The sequence below is a fragment of the Antedon mediterranea genome, chromosome 3 (genome assembly GCF_964355755.1).
Source record: "Antedon mediterranea chromosome 3, ecAntMedi1.1, whole genome shotgun sequence".
Taxonomy (NCBI): Eukaryota; Metazoa; Echinodermata; class Crinoidea; order Comatulida; family Antedonidae; genus Antedon; species Antedon mediterranea.
In genome coordinates, this window is record NC_092672.1 from 27,924,751 (window position 1) to 27,944,064 (window position 19,314).

At 33.8% G+C, this 19,314-nt stretch overlaps 1 protein-coding gene across 1 annotated transcript in view; it reads right to left on the reverse strand.

Annotated features, from left to right (window-relative positions):
• The window catches only part of LOC140044252 (basement membrane-specific heparan sulfate proteoglycan core protein-like), an 82,217-nt gene that overhangs the window by 22,205 nt on the left and 40,698 nt on the right, over positions 1–19,314 (reverse strand). The window contains exons 30-51 of the mRNA XM_072088730.1: positions 16,282–16,393; positions 14,988–15,101; positions 14,135–14,232; positions 13,276–13,365; positions 12,699–12,745; positions 12,096–12,190; positions 11,222–11,362; positions 10,656–10,844; positions 10,265–10,363; positions 9,859–9,942; positions 9,163–9,310; positions 7,037–7,119; positions 6,554–6,667; positions 6,318–6,433; positions 5,979–6,065; positions 5,658–5,719; positions 4,748–4,920; positions 2,681–2,777; positions 2,427–2,518; positions 1,738–1,915; positions 878–1,147; positions 356–628 (exon numbers count right to left, since the gene is read on the reverse strand). Of these exons, the coding sequence (XP_071944831.1) occupies positions 356–628; positions 878–1,147; positions 1,738–1,915; positions 2,427–2,518; positions 2,681–2,777; positions 4,748–4,920; positions 5,658–5,719; positions 5,979–6,065; positions 6,318–6,433; positions 6,554–6,667; positions 7,037–7,119; positions 9,163–9,310; positions 9,859–9,942; positions 10,265–10,363; positions 10,656–10,844; positions 11,222–11,362; positions 12,096–12,190; positions 12,699–12,745; positions 13,276–13,365; positions 14,135–14,232; positions 14,988–15,101; positions 16,282–16,393 (2,762 nt within the window). The remainder of the gene's footprint in view (positions 1–355; positions 629–877; positions 1,148–1,737; positions 1,916–2,426; positions 2,519–2,680; positions 2,778–4,747; positions 4,921–5,657; positions 5,720–5,978; positions 6,066–6,317; positions 6,434–6,553; positions 6,668–7,036; positions 7,120–9,162; positions 9,311–9,858; positions 9,943–10,264; positions 10,364–10,655; positions 10,845–11,221; positions 11,363–12,095; positions 12,191–12,698; positions 12,746–13,275; positions 13,366–14,134; positions 14,233–14,987; positions 15,102–16,281; positions 16,394–19,314) is intronic.

The window sequence follows — 19,314 nt, forward strand, 5'->3', positions numbered from 1 at the left end:
CTCGTGGGTGGAGACTCTCTATTGACACATTATTCATTGTTGCATGTGACATATCAATACAACAACAATATAAAACAATTGTCACATGTGTGATTGACTTGGCAGTTGATGGATGGCTGTTAATTCGCGAAACAAAGCCCTAATACATGCTTTTGTTTAAATACTGGGCGTCATTATAAACAGTACCAGCAGTGTTAATTGTGAGGCCTAAATCGTCCAGATTTTCGAAGGGAAATAACCAATTTTCGGGTAGGCGGTGATCTGCATTAAAAATCAGGGAAAATCGAAAAAAAAAAAACGCAAATTTTGGGGAACTTGGGACCTCTGAGATCACCGAAGTAGATAAACAACTTACCTTCCTTGACTAATAAATTACAAGTGGTGTATCGAGAACCAGCAGCATTACGAGCTGTACATACATATTGTCCAGAATCTTCAGGTCTTACAGACTGAATGTACAGTGTGTTACCAGCCTCGAAAGCATTTTCGGGTAATGGAAGTCCATCAGCTCTTGACCACTCTATCGTTGTGGTTGACGGGTCAGAAACTGTGCATGTGAACTCTGCATTTTGACCAGCGTTAAATTGTAATTCTTGAGGTGTGATTTCAGGTGTTGGTAAACTAATTCCTAAAAAAAAATAATCAAAATAAGCAACCCAGGTGGAAAAATATGCAAATTAGACATAACAAATTATAATTCTAATGTGTCCATTAAATAGGAGTTTACCATATTCTCAAACATATTGCCCATTGCCCATTTCATGGACATACGTGTCCTCTCACTAGGGGTGTTTCCCTGAACAGAGGTGTCAAAAAAGAGAGTTTACTATATTCTGTTTTCAGATTTTAAAAAAAGTGGAGGCATTCAACAACGTACCTGTGACATCCAATCTTGCAACTGCCGACTTTGACCCTGCAATGTTTGATGCCTCGCATTGGTACGATCCTGCGTCATTAACCGACACGTACGGAAATCGTAGCATACCATTTAAAATCAATGCAGAGTTAGTTATTTCTCCTCCTATTCGAGTCCATCGGAGTGTTGGTGTTGGTGATCCATTGGCACTGCATATAAAATCTACAGTGTTGCCTTCTGTTATTTGTCGGTATGTTGGACTTATGCGAACTTCTGGGGGCTCTGGTCCATCTATTGACAAAATATGAATAACACATTTATGTTCATACAGTACTTTCTCAGGAGCTAATCTCCATTCCTAGTCATAAATGTTGTAAGACTTCTAATTAAAAAATGTCATAGTAATTTATATAAATGGTAGTCAATAAAAAAAAGTCATGAAATAACATTAGCAAAACTCCATGATTGTTAATGGACATCACTATCAGTACAGACAGCATATTGGATGGATTAATACTAGTTTCCATTCGTCAAAATCATACTGTGTTTCTGAATGTGCACGTGGTTGATGTAACCTCTAGAGTTTTAATACAAATAGACTGCCAGCAGGGGTGTTGATGTGTAGGGATAAATCTGTGCTTTACAATTACAATTTATTTTCCTTTTATTCCTTCAACTATTGAGGGCAGTGATAGATATCATTTTTGTTCTCTTTGTTTTTTTGAGAAATAGATTAATTTTGGACTTTGATTAATATTTAAAGTACAAAAAGCTATCTTAAGAACCTTACGTCACCTCATTCTGAGAGATGGAATCTAGTGACAACCACCTCAAACTCATGCCTCCTCACATGTCAGTCATATTCCACCAATGATAATTACCTGTAATTCTAAGGTTGACCATTGCTTTGTCCATTTCAAACATGTTAGATCCAATACAAGCGTACACCCCTACGTCTGTTTGGTCGACATTCTCTATTATTAGGTCACCGTTTGGTAGTGATTCTGCTTTTGCTGGCAGAAAGCCAGACTGCTTCATCCACGCCAATGTGTATGTAGTCTGAATAAACAAAAAAATAATAATCGTTATCTACATTTACTCTGCTTTATATTCAATTTAATTTGTATCAGTATGAAAAGGTATCTTTACATGCAGGTCAGTTAGGTATCTATAGGAACTTTCAATTTGTTATGGCCTAGGACTAGGACATGATAATATAGTTTGTGTATGTGTTTAAGTTTAGTTTATCATTTGGACCAAATTGTGTCTATTCTAGGTTCAGAGGATGGATGACCTTGGATTTTGCATCACAAACTTTAGTTTATCAGTGGACCAAATTGTGACTATTCTAGGTTTAGTGGATGGATGACTTTGGATTCTGTATCACAAACAGGCACATTTTAAATGTTTTGGGGTACACCATTTCGTGATTGATTACTGCCCGACTTTGGATAAATGATGCAAGTCCTAGGTCCTACTAAATTGAAAGCTTCTTAATTACTGAAAGCAAGTGACAAATGGCGAGTGAAATTAACTTTTAAAATAATAAGAAATAAGTCTACATTCTAACCTTGCTTTCTGCTCTACACATGAATCTAGCCGTCTCTCCAATCTTAAGTTCCAATACTCTTGGTTCCTCCACATACACACTGATATATGGTGCTGAATATAGAATATAATTAATAATTTTATCAATAAATGAGTAACCAAATCACAGTTAAATCTGTTAACTCCAACTGGTTTTAACTGGAATGTTTTAGCTGGTTTTTCAACTCAAATTTTCTCCTGGGAATTGTTCCTTGACAAAATGTCTGATATACTTACAAACAACGGTTAAAACACAAGATGCAAATCCGCTCTTTTCATTATTATAAGCTATGCATATGTATTCTCCTTCATCTTCTGGTTGGACATTGACAATCTGAGGTAAAACAAAAGGTGATGTTCAGATTAGTGTATAAACCTTGAAGTGGAAGTTTGGTTGTTGTATGGAGGTTGTAAGTCCTGGTAGTGCATGTGAAGATGCGCTTTGTAGTAAAGTTACATCAAACTTACTACAGACAATGTAGTCAAGTTTCAGTTGTAAATGTGCTACATCCGCGAAAACAAAAACTGTAAAGGCACCAGCATAGTGTATAAGCAATTACTTCAAAGCTTGCATGTAAAGACATAATTGGTTATCCGCCTCAAGCGGATAAGCCCTTGTTATTGTAAGGATCTTTTTTTTTTTTTTTTTTCTTTATTCTTCTTTCTTTCCACGAATTTTGTTCGCAGCGTACCTCTAATTCTGGCCAACATAAAGTTGTATAACTTTGTCAAAAGATTGCTCTGTAGCTGTAGATGTGCAAGAAACTTTTTTTTTCGAATTTCGGGTCGCGCAGCGTAAGTTACGCGCGATTTTATAAATTTCAATGATTGATCATAGAGTAAAAACTAAAAGTTATTTTGTATTGAAACTTTGTGAACATTTAAGTCATATCATGCGCAAACTTTCTATGGATTAAAAATGGCATGTTTCACAAAAAGTTACGCGCGCTCGCGCGTTTAAAATTTCAAAGTGCGAAAAATCAATTTCTAATCAACTTTCTACGCGATTCAAGTCATTTTAAGCGTTTAAAAAATTGCCACTGTTGCGCACCTTTTTATGCACGCACGGCGCAGGGAACACGTATGATCATTTCTTTTGCACGATTTGTGTTTTTAAATCTTTGGTTAACAATTTTACGTTATTTTATTCACTATTCAACTTGAAATGGCGTTCTACGAGCACGTTAAACATGACAGGTTGCGCACAAAAACGTCAACAAATTGTGAAAATGTTGCAAAATATGTCTACTTTTAAAAACGATACAGTTCATCAGAATGCAAGGTTACCCCCTTTTTTTATTTTATTTTCTTGCAGTGTATGAATCATAGGTCTGATTTATTATAGTCTTGAATGTTAAAAAGTGTTTGATGACTACATTATTTGCATATTAAATGCAATTTTTGAAATAATTATCATCAAACAAACATAAACATATTCAATGAGCAAAACAATAAACGTAACGTTTATCTTTTTTCTGTACATGTTAATATATAAAACTTGAAAGTATGCACTTTCATAATATGTAACTGTTTAAAATTTGTGAAGATTTCATCATAGTAAAAATTATGATTTAAGTTCGATATGTAATAATCAACTTGTATCGAGGGGGTTCACGACATATCGAATGAACAAGACTCTTTATTCGGATTTTCTTCAGCAGGTGCACATATGGATCGATGTTTAGTGCAACCGTCTTTGGTATCAGAGGTACCGGGTTCGAATCCAATCACGGGAAAACAATTAAATAAAAGGAATTGTTTGGTTATTACACTGAAAGGGCAGTTTTGATTTTGAATAGGCTACTTTTTGGAAAAGTCACAACTGAAAAGTACTTGAATGCGCAAGATACGTTTTGTTGCGGGCGTATAACCAAACTCGTCCTCCAGTGACGAGTTTAAGTTCTAGTTTATTTTTATTTTTACTTTAAAACAAATCTCCTGGAGAAGCCAGATAGCAACATAGCCGCTAAAGCAGCCTCACCCTTAAATAGTCACAAAGGCAAACAAAATTATACACAGATATTTACAGGCCATAGAGATCGCACATTTCACTTGTAGCTACTTGTGATGGACCTTGTTTTGTAGCATCGTGTGGATGCTGATCAGGAGTAAAGTGCACGCTCAATTTCAGCTGACCGGGGTTCAATTAGACCGATCCCTGGTTAGCAATGAAGACGTATCCCCTTACTTCGGTTTGGTTTTTTTTTTTGGCATGGTTGGAATCCCTTTTATTGCATTAGTTTATGTGCAGCATTAGGCGCTTTATAAATCCAGGATATAATTATTATTATTTAAGATACTTACTCTAAGGAAATTGTTGGAAAGCTGTTGAGCTCTACTTGAAAGAGGTCGAGTGTCAGCACGTCTCCAAACTACACTTGTCGCGCTACCAGTAACATAACATCTTAATGTAACTGACTCACTCTCAACACCACTAATACTACTTGGTCTAATAGAAACTTCTGGGGCTGGGCCACCTAAAACAAAGTTATTGTTAGATTTTTTTCTGTTTTTGTTTGAATTTTCTTTGTAGTTTCAGATCATCAAAGGAGCATGGTTTAGGTATGATTTTTTCTCTTGCCTATTTTGCTACCCCCTTTCACAACTCATTTCCTGAATATTATACACATATTAACACATTGCTTTCATTTAAATATGTTTGGTGACAGACCAAATCAAATCAATTATTTACAATATCTTGTAATGGTATCGGAAGAGTATTTCAATTAGAAATACATTTATAGAAAAGTAAATTGTCAAGATAAATATTTTAAAAATGTATTGCTATTGAATTATAGTTTAAAGATTGTCACTCAAAATGTTAAAAAAATAATATTAAACTTTTAATAGATTATATAGTAAAAAAAAATGGGTTTTTTTTCAAAAAATAACAAATACTATATATATATAAATCCAAAGGCAAATTACTGAAAAAAATGACAATGCTGTAGGTATCAGTGGCTGGATCTCAATGGAGATACAAAAAAAAAGCGAACAGCTATATCAAAACGATAAAGTAAACAGCCAGAAAAGTTAGCAGAGCTTTCGGGCAACACTAGCTCTTCATCAGTCTTTATATATATATATATATATATATATATATATATATAAAGACAAAATGTACTGTTATTATTGCTCAGACAATGGTCAACTATTGTTTTTCCAAGGGTACAATATCTTCTTTTAATATATTTGATATAATTTAGTAACTTACTTTGATCTAAAGTGCATTTGCCGTTGATAACAGTTGGAGAACCAACATACCCGGGAGCACACCTAAAAAAAAGATAATCATTAATTTTAAAACTTGACTTGATTGGAGACTGAGGTAATATGTAGTTTACCTGACGAAGAGAAGACCAGATTATTGTGTCTGATTGTTTGTTGAAATCAACAAACAATTCAAATATGTATAATATATTATACTAAATACTCTCTGACCTTTCATATCTGGTTGATCTATTGTATGTAGTTTATTGGAATAAGGAAACAATACAATATATGGAATTAAAATATTTTTAAAATAACCTCTGACCTTTCACATCTGGTTCCCTGATAGCCAATTGGACAGGCTGTACATCGAAGATTATTCAGTGTATCAAGTTCACATATCGGTGAGAAGCTTAAAAAATAGACAACAATCATAAAAATGTATTATAATTTATTTAATACAAAAAGTAAATTAAATTACTAACAATATGGCAATGCTGTTGATATCAGTGGCTAAATCTCAATAGAAATAAAAAAAAAAAATAGTAAAACAACCAGGAATAAATTGCAGAGAGTTCAGATACACTAATCATTCCTTCGTGGAAGTGAGAGTATTTTGAGGACAGAGAGTAAGAAAAGTAGAACGGTGATAGATGATACTCACTTATTCGATGGTTCAACAAGAGGACAAGCACACTGTTGGCATCCAATCGACGCATCACCATAGTAACCAGGTTTACAGAAATCACAGAAATCTCCGTACGTGTTGTCATGACAATTCTGTGTAAAATTATAATTAAAAAAAACTGAATCTATAATATTCAATAGCTTGGAAAGGTAATATCAAATGCGTTCACTAATCACTGGTAGGCTGCATTATATAAAAAGTATAACACTTACAAAGCAAACACCAGTCTCTGGGTCACATTCATTTGAATGACCATTGCATTCGCATGGCGCACAACGACCAAGATATAACCCATCGCCGGATCTGGTAAAGCCATAAGCACAATCCTATATAAATACAAATGATTAAATTAAATTGTTACATATTTTTAGGCTATAGTTGAAATGGGCATCCACAAGCAAAATAAAGAAGATGTTCAGGAGGCCCAAAGGCATAGAAAAGTGGACAGAAAAAGAATACCTTCTGTATGAGGTATTGCCATATAAAGGACAAAAGTCTACCAGGGGCTTAATATTGAACTCAAATCTAAGACCTGACTTACTGTAAGTCTAAAACCTGACTTAAGACCTTTATTTTAATACACCTCTGGTTCATACTAGAGGGGCCAAATTTTAAAATATATTAAGATTTCTGCACTACTTTCAGAAGTTTTTAGAAGTTGTCGATCTAAGTTACTACATCATACACATACATACCTCACATGACAATCCAATATAACCTGTCGGGCAGTAACATCTCTCAATTTCTGGAGCAAGACCAAATTCGCTACGCTCAAAAGCTGTATGTATAAAGTTTTAACAGATGATTAAGAAATTAATTAGGGTTCAAATAAGTACAAATTGCCATTGCAAGTTATGTGCTGATATAGTTTTTAAAAAAGGACACACCCAATGTTTTTACAGTGTATTTAACCAAAATTAGTGTGAATTATTTATACTAGATGGTACGCTCGCTTCGCTCGCGTACCATCTAGGTCGTGCCCACAGATGGTTCTCGAATACATAATAATTTCAGAGTTAAAAAACTGGCGATTTCAAATGTACGTACCGCAGGACAATAATACATGTCGTTTACAGGAACGAATAAATAGACACTGTGATTTATGTACTGAACTAAAATTAGCACCCTGGGAATTACTTCCGAAAGAGAAACTTGTCACAAAATGAGACCAATATTGTTTAAGTCAAATTTAAACAAACTTAATTTGTGTTTTGTATGTAACATTAGTGTTGAGGGATGGGAAAGAGGATGAGTGCAAAGAGAAACAATTTTTAAATATATTCTTTATCCATGTAGTAACGAAATATTAATTGTTTTCATGTTTTACAAATAATATACCACTAAACACAGTAAAACATTGCGATGTAATACTTTGTTGAAACCATCACCGTCCTAGTCGATTGGAATAGTATAGTACATGTAACGATACATCACTACGACGTGTATAATATGTTTATATAATGTAAAACAATTTGTGAAAACCACCCCTATTCGTGGCAAATCATAAATTCGATTTAATCGTCAATAAATATTAAATTATCTAACTCAACTTAATTAGTAGGGAAGGCCTAATGGTTTTCAATTGTTTCTTAGAGCCAATTCATACTTAAGTTGGTTCCTAACCCTACCCACCAAAGTTGTTCTGCGTTTAGGGCATGTGATGCACCGTAGGCCTATCCTCTACTGGCTTTACAATGCTACTCATGCCAGTGAGGGAAGGGTGATGATGTCACGTGGGTGGTTTAACTGCAATAATAAAGATTTGTACATAATATACGGCGACTGAAAACGCTAGCTCATTATCCGTTAAAAAAAAATCTATATCCAACCTCTGCAGCACAGATTGAAAAAAAAATGGATCGAATTTCTGTTATGAGTATACAGTACTTGCCTTTACGACGCCTGAGGGAATAGACACTTGTGGAACAGAGATTGGAATGTTCCATTCATTTCAAATCAATACATTTGCATAAACGTATATTAAATCTATCAAAATAGTACTTTTTAAAAAAAATCGGCCTGTCTTCAACATTATGATACTGTACTCGAACTGTTCAACCGGTTTTCAGCTATTAAAAACAATTATTGTAGGAGGAGATAGGAAAATGCGAAGCCTCCTCGCATTTTTGTGGCGGGTATTTTTCAAGATGGACATCCATTAGACAGTGTATACCACGATCGGAAAACACCCCTATTTGGGGCAAATCGTTGAACCTAAATTCGTTTTAATCGTCAATAACTAATTATCTAACCTAATTTAATTAGTAAACAGGGTTACATCAGGTGGTTAAAATCAGTACCGAAAGTACGAACCAACTTTATATACCATCGAGTAAAAATTCTAAAAGTAAGGCGCGATTTACCAAATTTTGCCCTTACGTAAATTTATATATAGATTACCATATACAGTGTAAACAGGAAAATGTTTATGGAAACATTTTAGTAGGTATGAAAGCCAAAAATATGCTGTACAATATTGGTATGGTAAATTCTGTTCTGTATATCACTTACTGTTTATAGAAGTTCTAATAAACATATTAATGAAAATAAACTGCAGCTATCTAATGAAATATCCAGTTTTAAACCACAACTCATATTCAGTCAACTGTAAAATTGTAATGAAGTTATGGTACAAATATCAGATAAAAAAACTGTGTTTTATAATGGATTGGAAAGAGTAGCCTGTAGCCTCCAAAAATAATTTATAATATACAATCTTGAACCATATGTTTATATTTATTTTAAAATAACTCCAGAAAGAGAAGCAATATGTACATAAATTAAAAATATACAGAGCAAACAATGTTCAAAAACACAATACCAGCAGTATCCATGGAAACATCCCATAGTCTGGTTTCATATGTTCCTGTGTGGTACGATGCACGAATGAGAATTGTGTCAAGATCGGCCAACGTCATTATGATGTGTTCTCTGGTTGCTTGTTCTCCATCTGGACGCACAAATGACGTCTGAAGAAAACAAAGAGAAGGTATTACACCTGAAAATTAAACTACATTTACAGAAATGTAACTCGTACTGCTTGTTAGTTTCCCCACTTTGGCAGATAACACCTTGTAATTGTATGGAAACACCATCTTTTTTTTCTGTATATTCTTCTTTCTTTCTGTCCCGTTTTTTTAAATTGCGTTTGCCTAAAACATGTAAACATAACACTGTGTAACTTTGTTAACGTATTGTATTGCCATTTATGTGAAGTTGTGCACCTCCTATTTTTGAAACGTGACTTACGAGCGATATTATGAATTTTAAATTACTCATAGATTAAAAACCCAAAGTCATTTTTTATTGACACTTTGTAAGTATAATTCATATCAAATGCCAACTTTCTGTGTAGTAAAAATGGCGTATTTCACCAAAAGTTACGAGCGCATGCACATTTAAAATTTACAAATGCGCAAAAATTAATTTCTGATTCAACTGTCTTCAGGTCATAATGGCATAATCTTTTTTGTGGTGTTTGCTGTGCGAAAAACTAAATTCGTCTAGTATTACTTACCTCAACAAGGTCAACTTCAAAGATTCTAGTCTGGCCTGGTCGAATGACTTGATCAGCACGATGTATCAAAGTAATATCGTTACCCTAAAATAAAACAATAAACTGTTAATTTAATTGTAGAGAGGGTAGGGAGAGATAGAGAATACACAATACATCCAAATCTGTTTCTCCACAAGATTTGGCGAATCATGGGTAGTGAATAATTGTAATCCTTGAGGGTTTGTGCATATAAAGGACTCCAATAGAAACAATTCTTCTTACAAGAATTAGTTATTGTGATTTGTACAGCTAGTGAAATTCAAATAAAAGACTGTGAAGTAACAGTTCCGTATGGTGGCCTGTGAATTTGTTTTCGCAGAATGTAGTGTCAAATCTATTTGCAAAAGTCAGTGTCTTTGTAACTTACAGCTAGCTGCAAGACCTCAGGATCTTGGCTTTGTATGCCGCCTTGAGAACCAATTCTGTAGTTGATAGTAAACCTCAGTTTTCCACCATATGCAGTCAACTGTAAAATGGTATAACAATATGACAGTAAAGGTACAAATAAATCGACAGAAATTGTCTTTTCATGATTAGAGCCCTTATTGAAACAATAATACAAGTATGACGTTTGTTAGCTATGGAGTACTTTCCTTTTATGAATATAAAGGGCATATAGCTTCATCAAACGAATCGATTCTAGCAATAATGTCTTTAAATGATTAACAATCAATGAAATAATGCTTGCAGTCAGATGATAATAGACAAACTATCTTATTTAATTTTATTTTACTATCCACATATATAAAAACACTTACCTGGTTATCAAGAAATCGTGATGAAAGTTTCCAGTAATAGGTATCAGGTTGTAGATTCTCAAATCCATTGAAATTTATTTCATTTGCTGCTACATTGATAGAAAAAGGCCCGTCATAGCTAGCCGACTGATCACTGTTTACAAGACGTGTTCCAGCAGGGTTTACAGAATTCGGGAAGCGGAGGTAATTCTGTAAAACATACATTTTCAGTTATTAATTACTCAAAAGATAGATGAAGATATACTGTACTAGAAGTCTGTGTAAAGTGTTGTGTTGCGATAACATTTATAAAGTTATTATGTTTTAATGCTCTCTGAGTAAGATGTTGTGTTTATGATGACATTTATAACATTATGTTTTAATGTGGTCTGTGTTAGATGTTGTGTTGCGATGACATTTATATTATTATGTTGTAATGGGTTTAACAGACAGATGTTAGTTGTACACTGAGTGTCTTTAAACCAGTTGTATAGGATGAGCTCGCATGTAAATTGAAGCGAATAACCAAATCTAAAATCTCTAGATATTAAAAAACTGTATTGAAGCGATAAACATGCACAACATACCCTTTGCCTGTAGTATGTGGAACTAGTACAATCAGGTGTGATACCCATACAGAAGCACTTAAGACATCCATCAGGGTTTGAGGATGCCAGGTTGAAATAACTACGGCTGCACTCATCACATTTATCACCCGTAACAAATTGCTGTTTAAAACATCAATTATACATCTTTGAAAATCATAAAATCAATGAAATATATTGCAAAACTGTGCATACTCCCAGACTACTATCAACGTTATTGTTATCAAATCACCAAAACAGCTATTCCATACAGCATGTTTACATTATTTGGCAGTTGTTGCATGCAGACAAAACAATCATATTGCTAAATTTGCTAAATGTGCATTGCTAGGCAAGACACTTTACATGTCCCTAACCACCCAGGTGTATAAATGTGTACCTAGTAGGGTCAAACTCAGTTGTGTAGATTACTAACTGAATAATTATGGGAGCTATCCATGTGTTTGATCCAATAGTATTTACCTTATTCTTATTACAACCTTAAAAATCCAATTTCTCACTAGATCTCTGCCAAAATTCTAGATTAGCTTTAAAACCTCTAATCCAGCAATCTAGAAACACCCAAATTTAGATCAATTTCAGCATACTTTTTGCTGTCCCAATAACATGGTAATGATAATAATATCCTGGATTTATATAGCGCCTAATGTTGTGAAACCTCTAAGCGCTGAACATTATTATCCTTTTTCAAGAGACGCAACTCAAGAACATACACATAACGCTAGCTAGTTGACAAGTAACAATAATTTATAACTTGTGATTATTCATATCATTCTAGTGGGAATCAAGCTTTAGGCTGCAGCTAAATGTTTACATGATTCCCAAGTAATATTGTATTTAAATGATCTGTACAAACCTTGCATGGACAAGATGATGTTGGAATGTCGCCTCGACTATCAATCTGACAATCATTACTGATACTGCCATCAAGATTGCAATCACAAGAACCACCTAAAAAACATTATAATTTATAATATAATTCAGTATTCTCATGTAAAATGAGGTGCCATTTGACAGTGTTTTAGTTCCTATCTTCAGTGGCGTATTGGCTAAACCAAATGGTCATAGAGCTCAAGGGGCCCCAGAGCATCAGCAGCCCAATGCAATTCCACTCAGCATTGGAACGCCCATTAGGAGTGTTAAACAAGGGGCCGTTGCCCAATGCATTATGCCACTGCCTATCTTAGACTGTGTCTGCACATTAAATGATGAAAAAAAAATCCATAACATATTCAAAAGAAATTCTGGGAGAACAAGATTATAGACTTTTGACCAGATATAAATTAAATCCAAATTGGTGAAAAAATGAGAATGCTAGGGGTAGCAGGATCCCAATGAATATACTAATAAAATATTAGAGCAAAAAGATAAATAAAAATGGTATAATCAGTCAAAAAGAAAAAACATTATTCAGGGCTATGACAGATATAAATTTAAGGTATAATTTTTAGGTACTTACTTCTGACACATTCACCTCGATTATCTTTAGTAAATCCAGGTGCACAGCTAACAAAAGAAAACAAAACATTCATTCTTTTAAATATAAATTACAAAACAAAATGAACACAAAATTGCAGTGCTGACTTTTGTATGTCATTTGAAATCTTAAAAAAGGTACAAGACAATTTTGTGAAGCCAATGTGCAGGGAGCAGGTTTGAGTTTAAAGGTATTATATGCTATTTGTGACGAAGAGGGATAAGCCGAGAATTGTGAACTGTAATGTCATTTTGTCGTACAAATCCAAAACACACTAGCTAGTTTCTTACACAAAACAACTTTACTTATCACAGGCATTTCTAGCCTTTACTGCACAAAGACCAACATTATCTGAACGTGTTATTTCTTACAAAACTTAAATTCTCACAGATTTCTCTAGTCTCTCTCCGCACAAATTTTGGAAAAATTACCATAACAGTATAATTTGAAACATAATATCTCTTTACAAAACCTGCTTTCCGAGACGTCCTTAGTCTCTCGCATTTATAGCACCATGGTTGGAGGCATAGTTGGAAATACTTTGTTACAAAACACTTACTTTTCACAAAGGTCTCCTGTGGTTCCTGTTGGGCAATTTGTGCATACAACATCAAACGTGTTGGTATTAACCTCACATGAAGTACCAAACCTTTGAAGGAAAGAAATACAATACAGTAAGTAATTTTTGTTTAGTTCAACCATGTGGCCAGAGCATTTGGGCATGTTTTTTTACCAACAATATAGAACCAAACCTTCTCATTTACAAATTTTGTCATTTTCAAACGCCACTCAGACCGAGGAGTATGTAAAGGAGAAGGTCGAAGTTTGACATAGTACCTTTGTAAAGCATTTTTATAAACTACTTTTTTTTTAAATTTTCTATTTTTGAACCTAGTAGAATGTTATAAAGTGTATGTTTAGATCCGTGGAGTTGTGATTTTGAATTGCAAGCAAAGTCATATTATAATTAGCGGCAAAGTGTTCAGACTCGAATTCTTTACAAACTTGTCAAAAATCAGGGGAACATCCAGTATGTGAGAGTAAATTTGATTCTTTCAAAGTCAAAGGCATTGATGCACGACTTTCATATTATACATTATATACTTTTTTTGTACATTTAGCTTTCGTAATGAACAGAAGGTCGTGGCTTCCACTAATCTTTGAATGGTTCAGACCTTTGGAGCATACCATATTATAGCACAACTTAGTAGGTCTGGTCTAGTATGTATCAATGAATAATTAAAAACTTAATAAAAGTCATAGAAAATCGTGTTTCAGGTCCGTTCTACAGTCATCGTAGAGATAGATTCTGTATCAGTACTTTATACAATAGGTGAGTAGTTGGTCATGCCCAGTACTGTTTTAATCCTACGACCACTTGGAAAAACACATCCTGACTGATTTCTAATAATACTTACGGACATGGGCATGGGTTGCAAGTGTCTGATGGTCCAAATCTGTAGAATCCTGGGGCGCAACGATCACAGTATGCACCAACTGTATTATCTCGGCAATTCTATGTAAATAGAATTAACCCATAATTATTCTATGTTTCAAGACAGGAGTAAAAGTTACATTACTCGACATTTACCTTAAAAAATGTAATCTAAAATCCTGTTTTCACGTTTCATAAAATGTTGTAAAATATTTGGAAAATTTGACATTAAATTTTGAATTTTTTCGAGTAGGTTATACCATAGGCATCATACTTAATGCTGTTTTCTATATGCTTGCATTGTAAACGCAACTCAACGCAAATCAAAACACCAAGTTTGAATGACCAAACAACCGGCGATGCCCACAGAACACACACATCTGAAATGTGCTTACTGGCGGAAAAGGTATAATCATTTTAGCACACTACATTGGAGGTCAATTCCGACCTAGAGGTTCTGTTTAATTTATCATGAATTTTATGTGCGAGAGTACCATTTCCAACATTTAACTAAATTCGGGCTTAAATACTCTAAATACTCGGTGTGTCATTTTTATGCCCTGGGCCTCCTATTTCACAATCCTGCATCCTCTCCTGCCTTTTTGTCTGTCTGCAACAGGCTGAGATGAATCAGAACACAGCCACAATTACCACCATAAAGATGAACTGAGTTCTTTTATTGAAGTTTACAAAGGCAAGATGTGTAAAACTGCCTCTCCAGTTTGAAGTCCTTATTCGAGAAGGCTTGTTCTACAACCAGAACTATGGTGGTGAAGATCCTTAAAACTGTGCCGATTTATGATTATAGATTACCGAACCATTTCCTGACCACTTACCCTACAGATGCCACTCTCTGGATCACATTCTTCTGAATGTCCACTACAATCACAAAGACCGCAAACACCCAGGTAAAGGCCAGCTCCGGTCCTAGTGTATCCAGGTGCGCAACGCTGAAATTAAATTAAAGTATTAGACTACAAGTAAGTCTACATAAAAATTTCTTAATAGTAATATTGTGTGGCTTGTAATGTGTGTAATGTCTTAGAAATATGTTACAATCATGAGTACTGGATCGAATCTACATTATATATTATACATTATACTTCGTGAGTTTGCGATCATAAATAATGCCCCATGCGTAGGCTATGAAGGGTTAAGTGTGGGAACGAAGCAGTAATAATAGCTGTACATCTGTACAAAATACATGGTGGTAGGATGGTGTTTGATGGTGGATATATATTTTACCTCCGCCAAGGAGGTATATGTAATCGGTAGCGTGTGTTTGTTTGTTAGCAGGATTACTCAAAAAGTAATTACAAGATCTTTACCAAAATGAATATACAGATAGATATGTGGTCAAGGACAATTCCATTAAATTTTGAAACCATTTGGGACCATGGCCCCAATTCTGGACCACTTTTTTAGTATACTTTTCAGACCTGCTAGTGTTAAAAAATAGGACAAATTTTTTCAAAAGCCGGCGAGCAGTCTTAAAGCAAGAAGTAAACTGAAATTGCATTTTCGAGAACTACTTGTCCAAAAAACTTCATATTTGTACAAGAGGCAAGAGTTATAATTTGTGATTTGTAATTTTGAAACATGATTTAATGTGCACGTTTTTTGATGCGAGTATTTCAAAAAACCTATTTCTTTTCAAATTCACTCGTTTGATTTTCGTGTTGCTGTTTTATTGTTAATCAACTGAAGCTATAATTGTTAATTGAAAGGCTTGTTACATGACCATTACATCAAACTCGCATACAAATGCTTGTAGTGATTTTAGCCTAAATCACAAACAGCATTAAGACACACACAAATATATATATATATTTTTTTACCAGAGAAATCTTATGTAGGAGAATTTTACAGTAGGCGGAGTATGCACTCTCGGAGTGGCTTTCTAGTTTGATTTTTATTAGTTAGTCAGGACTTGATCTAATCGATTTGATTTATGACCCAAGGCACCAAATGCATGAATGTTGATGATAAATCCTCCTTATTTCTCAAAAAGTGCATTGAGTCCAGTAAATATTAAAAACATTATGACTACATTAACCTTAATAGTATTATTAAATCAGTTGATTGATTAATTCATGTATGTACAAGCGTGAGAATTAAGAATGTACTTACTTCGCAAGACAGACCCTCATAGGCTGGAGGGCATACACACTGTTCAACCTCATAAGCTAGGTCTCGATTAGTATCATAATTGTAGGCGACATCCAACGAAATATCACGAATGCTGTAATAAAATTAAAGGTACAGTGTTGCTTCTTATCTGTAAAACGCGACAAAATGAATATCATACCGATTCTTATGTAGAACTACCCTTACACAAATGCCCTTTAATATTATGAATAGTTGCCAAGTTTAAAGAGGTAAATCTAATAACCTACTTAGTGATTAGAATAAAACTTTGTGATAACCTGCATGCTTAAAAATAATTTTTTCATTGATAATTTACAAAAAAGTACACTTTCTGACCTTGACCTATACATTAGTTAAATCTAATAAATATTATATTAAAAATATGTTTAATAATATGATACAATACTATATATTATTCCTACCTTCTGATTTAAATGTATGTTTGTATGTATTTTAACCAGGTCAATTGCAGGTTAACCAACTTTAGCATAATTTATTTAACCAGAGATTTTTCATAATGCAAAGTTAATGCTGTGTGACATGGAAATTATTATGTTTTTAGAGAATGTTAAAATATTATATTAATGTTATATTTACATGTGAACTAAATATAATAATTAAATCAATCATTGTTTTTTAATATTTAAAATAATACACATGCAAACATAAGAGGACAAGACATGTTATGGATTCATGCAGAATAATGTGCCACATTTGTGGCATCATTATTCCCCAATTTTGTGGCAAAATTTGTAGAGATTTGGGGGAGGTAAGCATGCTTGTGCAAAATACTAAACTACACTTCAAATTCATGATAAACAATGCAAACAAGATGAAAAGTGTATATCTAACTAAGTCCAGTGTAGGTGAAGCAGTCGCAGGAAAAAGCACACACAAAAACATTGGAAAAACAGATTCAAATAGTCATATACAGAGATACAGAATTACAAATTAAACAAAAAACGTTGTTTCAATATCAAATAACTAACTATTATATGGAGTAGCGCAAATAAGACATTGACCTCAAGTAAAACTCTGAATTCTCAAAATAAAAGACAACATAGACAAAGATTATTGCATTGATATTTAAATTTCTTTCATAGCACATCAGTTGTCGCTATTTGTGTGGTACAGATCCAATACATACATACATACATATTAGTACATTCCACACAACGTCTGCTACATATAAAGATTTTGACAAGCCACTGTTGAAGAGATGGTGGCTCCGAGAATAGGAAAACTACACATTTTCACCAGAATCATCACATGAGTTAAACATAACATTTTAAAAATAATGCTCTCATTCCTCAGATTCCACCAGTGCAGGGATTTAATGAATGAACCACCACACCAATTCGAACAACCACACACAAGGACAGAAAAAACATTTTTAATAAGACATTTCAACCATTCACCAAGACTACATGGGTTTATTATAAATATACACTGAACCAGTACAGACATTGCTCAACATACTTTCTGATATAACACCTCCCGACACAACATAGCTCTCCACAATAAAGCTTGGTTCCCAATAGGGCATGCAGCAAGAATGTACTTTCACCAATCACACATAATTGATCATCCGAAATGTTGTTTGTGATTGATCAAATAATACTAGCATTTTAACATCCTTGAATTTGCCCTATTGTGAACCATGTTCAAAAGACAACATTTAATAGATTGTTCCATTGCAGCACATAGATCAGGAAGGCAGGCATTTAAAAAGAGTAACGTAGAACCTACTCAGCATGTATTAAAGTAGTGCCAGCATCATCCTCATCATCTACAAATCCGAGACCGGACCCTTCACCACTAGCATCACTGGTAACCAAAGTGAAGAGGGTAAAGTAAAGGGGTTAGGAACCATACAACAATCATTGCACTGCAGTTACTTAAAGTATTGTGGGGCATCATCACAAAATGTCAATGTTTTTAAAAATTATCAAACAATTTTGCCAGGTATTTCTTGATTTTTTTAACAAGGATTACCAATTGTGAATACAATCTTTGTCCTATATAGGATAGGTGGTAATTCCCCTGATACAGGGGCTATTTCGTGAACCCGTCTCAAATGAACTGGGTTCTTTAAAGTACACGGTAAACGGTTTACACTGGACCTTGTACGGTTTATAGTCCTTATCCGAGAAGACTTATTCCACCACCAGAACTATGAGCGAGTCAGCCTTAAACCCATGCTGGTATTGCTAACACTTTAGATATGGTAAAAAGCGCCCGGGGATTTGATTCGCTCAATACTATTCTGAACTTTCAATTTATATGAACATTTTGAAAGATAAATTTATTTATTCTAAAAAATGAATTTATTTTGAATTAACCTCACATTTACTGCACAAACTGCAGTAACGATGAACTTTAATGAAAGTAACTGCAATGTAATTATTGTTTGCACTGTTAAGCCAATAATATATACAAATGCATTAAAAATTAATAGTAATATAATAAAATTAAAACAAGGCATTTGTTCTATATTCTATTTGATAAAATGTCATCTCATAAAACATTCCATTACACATTTATGTACTATTAGTACAATAGCCTATTAAGATCTAAACCTTTGATTATGATAATGTTAAGGATATGATGACAAATGAGTTTCATAATAATTTATATAGATCATAAAGATAATGATACCAATAGATGATGATGATGATGATGATAGTGATAAGATTAAGCTGATGATGATAAAGTTAAGGATAGTGAAAAGATAAAGTTGATGGTAAAGTTGTTGTTGATGATGATGATAGTGAAAAGATAAAGTTGATGTTGATGATGATGATGATAGTGAAAAGATAAAGTTGATGATAGTTCAAAGATAAAGTTGATGGTAAAGTAGTTGTTGATGATGATGATGATAGTGAAAAGATAAAGTTGATGATGATGATGATGATGATGATGATGATGATAGTGAAAAGATAAAGTTGATGGTAATGATAAAGTTGATGATAGTGGAAAGATAAAGTTGATGATAGTGAAAAGATACAGATTTCT